Here is a 9154-nt window from a genome sequence, read left to right on the forward strand (position 1 = left end):
TATATAACCAACTCAGCATTTTAATTCCCACTATTAACGCATTATTAAGCAATAACCCAGTTATTGTTACAGTTAGCCATTAAAAAAAATATATATATTTTTTTTGCTTGCTTGTTTTTTTTTTTTCACTAGAACCTACTCTACATGCTACTAACTATACTAAGTTTGCTAAAAAGGTTAGTACATTTTGTTTTCTGCAGGATAGTAACAAAATCTATACAATTTCTTCACCTACACTTGCTGACATTTGAATCAGAGTAGTGCCTGCATCAATAACACAATTAAAGAGAAACATGAATTCAAATGGGGTGACACGGTGGTTCAGTTGGTAGAGCTTCCGCCTCTCAGAAAAAAAAAGAAAAGAAAAAAAAGTTGCTGGTTCAAACCCTGGCCCTGGACATTTCTGGGGAGAGTTTGCATGTTCTCTCCGTTCATGCGTGGGTTTCTCCGGGAACTCTGGTTTTCTCCCACAGACCAGAAGCATGCATGTTAGGCTGACTGGTAACTCTGAATTAGTGAGAGAGTGTATGGTTGTTTGTCTCATTTATCTCTATGTGTCCCAGTGATGGACATGAGACCTATCCAGGGTGTCGCTTATCTCTCACACAGTGATAGCTGGACAGGGGCACCAATGGCCCCGCGACCCAAAAAGGAAGAAGTGGTTACATATAATGGATGGATGAACTTGAATGTTTTTTTTTTTTAATCTGATTTTCAAACTAAATTAATTTGACTTGTTTATAAAAAGTCAAGTCACACAAAAAGTGTTATTTTAGAGAACTATACAAAAACTTAGCAAGCTGAATCTGATTCATCCCAAACAAAATCCAGATTAAATCTACTTAACTGAACTCTGGTATTTTAGGTGTTCACATGACTATGTTAATAATAAAAAAAAATAATGATGATAATCACAATAATAATATCAATAATAATAATAATAAATGTTATTTGGTTTAAAAAAAGTTATCTGAGAAAACCACAAGACTGTGTCCAGTTTGATCTTCGGCCCAATCATCTTCTTTGATCTATATAAAGAGTTTTATAATAAAATATTTCTCATTGCTAAATAAAATCTTTGTTTATGTAGGTACTAAGTTTGGCTAAATAACACAGACAAAAAGAGATAACTTTTGAGCAGTAGATTGGGTATCTTTCTTTTATTTGGCATTACATGAAAACAAAAGCCAAAGAAAATATTTATTTGAATATATTTTATTATTTTATGATCATTGCTTGTTTACAAAGTGTTCACATATTGAGATGGATTTATGAAATAGTGCAAAATGTTGTTTGTCCATCACACAGTGAGTTTAGTTTTATTCAGTGCAAACACAAATAATGTAATATTATCAAACAGTGCATCATATAACAATGGGTAAGGTGAAATCTGCTACATACACAAAATAAACAAATAAATAAATAAAATATAAAATTAAATATATATATATATATATATATATAGGTTTAAAAAAAACACTTTAATATTTAAATCAAAGTTCCAACACATATGGTAATATTTAGTTAACCAAGTCATGCTTAGAAACCACCATGTTATTTGAAATGGAAAATAAGATACTAATGTATAATAATATTTAGATATCATTTTCAAAAACAACATAACTCTCATAACAGTAGTTATTTATATTCTGACAAAGTTGAAGAATAAAAACTTATACAAATACATAACTGAAAGCATCTACAGTTATACTAACAGAACATAAAAAATAAGTACATCTTTAGTAAGTATTTTCTCTAAAGGTAATCTAACAAGAAGCAGATACTTAAAGGTCAAATTTGTTTTATGTTTGAGGCCTTGACCTCTGAGGATTAATATAAAGTTGAATACCAACATATTGCACGATTCCATGCATCAAATTTGTTTAAAAAAAAAATCACATTTGAAACATTAGCACTGCTTTATTAATATTATCAAATAAACACAAACAAGTACAGTTAGAATTAGTAGGAAGGCTTTAAATAAACCCAAAGCTCATTTGATCACATAGCATGGGTGCTGTGGTCCTGCCCTGACCTTCAGGCTGCCCCTCTCTGCACTCAGGCGCCTCAGTGTGTTTTTTTGATACGCTGCACTTCTTTTCTTTAACGTGTCGGTGTCTGTGTTTGGCCCGAATCGAAAATCGCCCCTCCACGAGCCAGTGGTCAGAAATGGGTCATATCGGTCGTCGCCCAGCAAAGTCCCGCAGTGGCTGAAGTCGGTGAGAGTCGATGAGCAGTATGTGGTTGGGAAAATGGGCAGACTGTTTGTGGTGGAACGGTAGACGTAACTGCGTCGGCAGAGCTTAAAATAACACACGCAGCTGATTAAAAGCAGGAAGAGAAAAGAAACGGCTGACAGTGCGATGATTAGATAAAGTGTCAAGTTATTCTCGTCCTGCGAGTCGTCTGCGAACTGAAAAAGTTCGTTAAACACAGGCAGCCCGTCGCTAATCACGATGCTGACCGTCGCTGTGGCAGAAAGAGCGTCAACGCCGTTATCTGTCACCAAAACCACGAGCGTGTGTTTGGGCTCGTCCTCCTCCATGAAGGCTCTCAGAGTTCGGATTTCTCCCGTGTGCAGATCTGCCATGAACAGGTTGGGCCGTGTCGCTTTAATGATTCTGTAGGCGAGCCACGCATTGTGGCCACTGTCCGCGTCCACAGCCACCACCTTAGTGACCAGGTAACCTCTGGGCGCTTCAATTGGCACCATGTCTTCAGCAATAAACCCAGAGGTTTGGACGGGATAGAGGACCACAGGCGCGTTGTCATTTTGGTCCTTGATAAAAACATTTACAGCGCACGTGGCGGACAGTGGAGGATCGCCTCCATCTCGAGCTGTCACCTTTATTTGGAAGTGGGCCGACTGTTCGTAATCGAAGAGGCGCGATGTAAAGAGCTCTCCCGTGTCTGGGTTAATGGTCAGTAAGGACGACACATCCGAGTTTGTGTCCTTTGATATGCGATATATTATTTTAGCATTTGCTGCGTCATCTATGTCCTGTGCTTGGAGTTTCAGGACAAACGTACCCATGGGTTGGTTTTCCAAAACGTTCACATTGTACGCGCTCTGCGTAAAAGTCGGTGGGTTATCATTCACGTCATCAACCACTAACGTTAAAACTTTTACACTGGAGAGTGGGGGAGAGCCTGCATCAGTGGCGGTGACTGTGATGTTGTATTCTGGTTGGACTTCTCTGTCCAGCATCTCACCTGTAACTAACATGTAGTAGTTTTTGACCTCAGAAACTAGTTTAAACGGAACATAATCTGAGATTGAACATGTGACTCGACCACTGCTACCTGTGTCCAGGTCGTAAATATTAATTAGAGCAATCATAGTTCCTGGTTTGGAATCCTCAGCCACCCTAGTGGAGGCTGATTTTATTTCTATCACTGGGTTATTATCGTTCACATCAATTACATTGATAATGAGTTTGCAGTGGGAGGCCTGACCGCCCCCATCTTTGGCCTGAACGTCCAGTTCGTGTGAACTTGCTTCTTCATAGTCAATAACACCTGCTACCCTAACCTCCCCGTTCAGCGGGTTGATTTCAATAACTCCCCCCATCTTGTCTGACAGGTGGCTGAAAGAGTAGGTTATCTCCCCGTAGACACCCTCGTCCAAGTCCGTGGCATTCAGTGTTGCAATGAGAGTCCCCAAAGGTGAGTTCTCTGGCACAGATACTCTGTAGACCCTTTGGCTGAAAACTGGAATATTATCATTTGCGTCCAAAACACGGATGCGGATAGAGGCGGTTCCAGACCTGACTGGATGACCCCCATCCAGCCCACTAATTTCCAACAAATGTTCAGCTTCCTCCTCCCGGTCCAGGGGCTTTTTAAGAACAAGCTCCGGATAAGCATTGCCATTTATTTGAGTGCTGATTTCCAATGCAAAATGATCATTCTGGCTGAGTTTATATTCACAGACAGAGTTCGTGCCCAAATCGGGGTCATGCGCGCTCTCTAAGGGAAAGCGCCACCCTAGAACTGTAGATTCCACCAAATCTAGTTTGATCTCGTCTGTAGCAAAAGCTGGGCTGTTGTCGTTTATGTCTGAAATGTCCAAAACTAAGCTGAAGGCTTGAAGCGGATCCTCGAGTAAAAGCTGGAACTGCAGGATACAGGCTGCAGCCTGAGCGCACAGCTCCTCTCGGTCTATCCGCTGGCTGATCAGAAGATTACCGGAGGCAGTGTCCAGTTCGCAGTGCAGGCTGGTTCCCTCTGCAACAACACGAGCTCGACGGGCATGAAGCTGGGACAGCTGCAGCCCCAGATCCCGCACAACGTTCCCAATAACGGAGCCCCTCTGCATCTCCTCTGGAAGAACATAACGGACCTCCCCGAATGAAAAGGAAAAAAGAAGAGTGCAGAGGAAAAAAACAGTCCACCATTTTAAGTATGCTGGATGATCCATCGTACAACATGCTTTCAAAAAAAGAGACGCCGTCGACATGATATTTAAATCCAACTATGGAGCTGAAAAAGCAGCAATAAATCGACGTTTCTCTGCTCCACTCGCTGAGTTATTCATGCTCTATTAGGGATGCTGTCAGCATCTACTCCTCTGCTTTCTTCCCCATTCCACCACTGTTTTTTTTCCCTCTATCTCTCTCTCTCTCTCTCTGACTCACACAGTCAAGCAGGCACGCAGCAACTCTCCTTCTCTCCCTCTTCCACTGGCACAAATGCTCATCCATGCACATTGTGCTCAAATGTACTGCTCCAGTTCTACTGACACAGATAGGGAGAGACAACAACATCCAGGAGGCACACGCTATAGTAGAGCATCACCAAGCGATGAAGAGTTTTATTGCAACTTATTTTCACATATATGTGGCTGTACAAAAAAAGCAAACAAAAAAAAACAAATTAAAATAAAAGTTACTAAATACCTACTGCTTTGAACTAAATAAATTTGAAGCAGCTGATGACAAATACTGCAAACCAAAATAAGGAATACAGTATAGTCATATAAATGACTAAAATGACTAACATAATCACACACACACACACATATATATATATATATATATATATATATATATATATATATATATATATATATATATATATATACACATAATGCAATCTCGCTTACAGTGTTAACAAGCACCCTCTTTGCCCATTGGAAAACTACTCAGACTTCATAGTTGGGACATGCCTGGCCCATGAATCCTTGAAGACTTGATCAGGGCCTCTGGCTGGTGGGACTATGTGGATTTGGCCCTTCTACGACCTTGTTTAGCCACCTAGCTAAACCCTAATTTTGCCTCCTATAACATTACCCACAATTCCACACTGTAACAAGTGAGTCTCACCAAACTTTAAAATCCAGTACTTTATACTAGGCTGAATTTAGACTCTGAGCTTGGACCTTCTTGGTGCTTCCTAAGGGGGTCAAAGGGCCCTCCAAAAGTCAAAAGGCCAAAAAGGTCAGGCCTTTCTGAGTACAATAAAGAAACGAACAATAATAAAACAGTTTCCAACATTTAGGGAGCTCTATAATGTTCAATGCGAGCACCCTGCATGTCAACTAATGATGAGAAGGGACTACCCGATGCGTCAACATGTGACTCATTGGGAACCTGCCCAAGTGTCAATATATGACGAGTAGGGAGGGAAATTGTGTGCTGACCATTCACAGCTGTGCATTGTTTTTGTCAAATTAATTAGTTTAGTTTTGTGAGGAGCTTTTGTGGGGGTGAGCTTCCATTTTATTTACAACATTTTTCTCCTGTTTTTGTTTTAGTAAGTTAGTAGGGTAAGAAACATGCATTATATTTACTTTTGTTTTGTTTAGCGAAAATAGTAGGACAATAACAGTTTTGTTGTGTTTCCTTGACTGGTGAAGCCTTCCGGACCGAAGGCGAAACGTTTCAGCACAAAAAAAAAGAAACTGTCCAGATGACCTGACTGAAAAATGTTGGATTGTATACCTGGACTATTGAGCATGGACTTTGTTGTTTTCAACCAGTTTGACAAGACTGTCAACAAGGAAGAGGGCCGGAAACGGAGGAGGGGGTGTACCAAAGAGACCATCTTTTCACAAGCAGAACTGGTTTGTTCCACTTTGGAGTAAGCTGTTGTGGGAAGAATCAGTTTTGTTGTGTGTTTCCTTGTGTAGTTCACTACACTTGACTGATGAAGCCTTCCAGATCGAAGGCGAAACATTTCAGCACACAAAAAAAAGAAACTGTCCAGATGACCCGACTGAAAAATGTTGGATTGTATACGTGGATTATTGAGCATGGACTTTTAGTAGGACAATAAGTTTGTATTGTTTGTTATTTTGGCCTGTGCTCACACTGAAGTCTGCCAAGACTCCGAGTGCATCATCATTGACATTGTAAATAAACTCACCTTTTAACCCACATTCTTGCAGGGTCTGTCCCTGTGTCCATTTTCTTTATATTTGTTTCTTTTCCTTTTCTGCTTATTGTACTTTTCATTCTGCCCCTTGTTGTCATTCTGTTCCTGTTGTTTTTGACTCTGTGTTTTCTGTTAATCTCCACTCACGCCTTCCTCAGCCTGCCTCTCCAATCTCTAACCATTCACACCTGTCTCTAATCAGCAACCATTCCAGGTGCTCTCATTACTCGCCCTACCTCTACCTTTTTAAAACTCTCTGCTCTCCCATCAAACTGTCCAGTATTTGTTCTGTTTTGTACAGGTATCTCAGTCCTCCTCTGTCTGTCCTGCTGCGTCTATTTGACACTCTGCTCTGTTTTTGCTTGTTGTTTTGCCTGAGTAGATTTTGTCAGCATCGACAGCCCTTTGTTTTGATGTTTAAAATGAATTATTTTTATTTTAAAACTCCTGCCTCGTCCACCTGGCTGCCAATGGGTCTGAAAACTGAGGATTGTGAAATATTCATAGACTTTTTGTGGCTGCTTGAGGTGTGCATAAGGTATAAACACCCACATCCAATCACAACCTGGTGGCTGTGATTTGTGCCAGTCGTAACACACTCAGTCCTTCAGGTCATGTGATCAGCTGCTCATGAGTGTGCCAAAGACGAAGCATAAACTCTGAGACGGTGCTTTTGCTGTGGCAGCTCCTAAATTATGACATGACCTTCCCTCGGACACCAGACAGGCCTAATCCCTGTCTGTTTTTAAATTCTTTATTAAAACCCATCTCTTTTCCCTGGCCTTTGACAACATCTGAAATGTTGACTTGTAATCATTTTAAATCACTTTTTTTAAATTATCTGACTAATTGTTTTATTTTGTGTACAGCACTTTGATCCTGTGGGTGTTTAGCATGCACTATCAATAAAGCTGGTACAGCATTTGTAGCCCATGTCTAGAAGTTATTCAGCTGATTAGGGTGAGACACCATGAGTTTTTATTATTGAACATTTTCACAATATTCTGTTTTTTCATGAATTCTAAGCCATATTTGTCAAAATAAAAAATAAATTCTCAAAATAGTTCACTGTGTGATGAATCTTTTATGTAATATATTATATATATGTGTGTGTGTGTGTGTTTTTTGTTTTGTTTTCTAGAGTGATTGATCAAAAAATTAAATAAAAAAAAGAACAACAATGTTTTCATGATATTCTACATTTTTAGATGCACCTGTATGTGGCGTATGACGTCACATCAAGTGTCGTGTGTTTACAACCTCATTTCATTTTTGCAATAGATGTTCTATAGAGTCTCATGATTTATTGTCTGTCAACTGCAGGATCCTTCAAATCAATGTAAGTGCACATATTTAAATTTGATAACAAGAAACCTACAAATGTTTGTCTTGCAGATATGTATTATGTATCATGATTATTTTGTGTGTGTGTGTGAATAAACTGAAAAAAAATAAAAACATGTCAGCAATGAAACAGACGTGTCGGATAATCTGGCATTTATTTAAATAATGCAACATTGATATATATATATATTTATATATAATCATGGCTAATCACATGTGTGATTGATGTATGGTGCAAGACATCACGGACCTTCTTTGTTCAAGAATATGCAGTGAACTCATACATATGAACTTTATTTTAGCCAATGGTTTGCAAATTGTTTGAATATTTAGGTTGTAAATCAATACTAATTCAAATCATTTAAAAAGATTAAATGGAGAAAACTAGACAAACGTATGACGAACATTATGGATGTTGTAAAACATAATGTGGAAAAATGGCAAGTTGCCAGCCTGGTTTGTAAAACTTGTTGGTTTAGAGTGAAATTAAAAAAAAAAAAAAAAAAAGATCAAATGATGAAAAGGTACATATTTAACACAATGTAAGCAAGATACAATTATTAAAGACAGCCAATGAGGATATTTTCAGGTAGACTTTTTTTTTTTTCTTTAATTATCAGATTAAGCTTTAGAGCAGCATGGTGGCACAAGTGGTAGAGCTGCTGCCTGTTAGCGAGCAGGTCCCTGGTTCAAATACCGGTCCGGCGGCCTTTCTGGGTGGAGTTTGCTTGTTCGCTCTGTGCATGTGTGGGTTTTCTTAGGGTACTCTGGTTTCCTCCCACAGACCAAAAACATGCATGTTAGGCTGATTGGTAACTCTAAATTGCCCTTAGGTGTGAGTGAGAGAGTGAATGGTGTTTGTCTCCATGTGGCCCTGTGATGGACTTGAGACCCGTCAAGGGTGTACCCTGCCCCTCACACAGTGACTGTTGGCCAAGGGCACCAGCAACTCCTGTGACAAATAATGGAAGAAGCGGGTAAAAGATAATGGATGGATGGATGTATTAAGCTTTATTATCATTGCTACAAAGTAAAGTGAGATTATGTTCATACAGTCGTCTGAAAGATGGGCAGAGTGCACGTTGCTGATGCTCCTAAGAGCACGACCCATTATTCTTTAAGATAGAAAAGGGTAAAAGGCCATGAGCACAGGATAGTGGTATTACAAAAAAGGATCTCTTCACACCTTATCCTTATCAGGACACAATTTAAGACATCATGTCAACAGATTTATTTAACAAACTGAAGGATCAATCTTTAAAACAAATACAACCAGAACAGAAAGTGAAATGTATAACATACAGATTATTAGGCTTGAAAACAATAATATTAACAATATTAAATGAGAGACAGGCCTACCTCAGGAGAACTGTCAGAGCTTCCAAACGCATCAGCAAACTGAGCTGGACTCTTGTTCAGAGTGTGGTCAGCAGGC

At 39.4% G+C, this 9154-nt stretch overlaps 1 protein-coding gene and 1 pseudogene across 1 annotated transcript; both read right to left on the minus strand.

Moving 5' to 3' along the window:
- Positions 1-1923: 1923 nt before the first annotated feature.
- On the minus strand, positions 1924-4683 carry LOC119408465 (protocadherin gamma-A6). Its single transcript, XM_037675291.1, has one exon. It carries the CDS (start codon positions 4457-4459, stop codon positions 1994-1996), a length of 2466 nt encoding a protein of 821 aa, XP_037531219.1. The 5' UTR covers positions 4460-4683; the 3' UTR covers positions 1924-1993.
- A 4130-nt stretch (positions 4684-8813) lies between these two features.
- The window catches only part of LOC119408709, a 10133-nt pseudogene continuing 9792 nt past the window's right edge, over positions 8814-9154 (minus strand).

This window comes from Nematolebias whitei, chromosome 4 (genome assembly GCF_014905685.2).
Source record: "Nematolebias whitei isolate Nwh7 chromosome 4, NemWhi1, whole genome shotgun sequence".
Classification (NCBI taxonomy): Eukaryota; Metazoa; Chordata; class Actinopteri; order Cyprinodontiformes; family Rivulidae; genus Nematolebias; species Nematolebias whitei.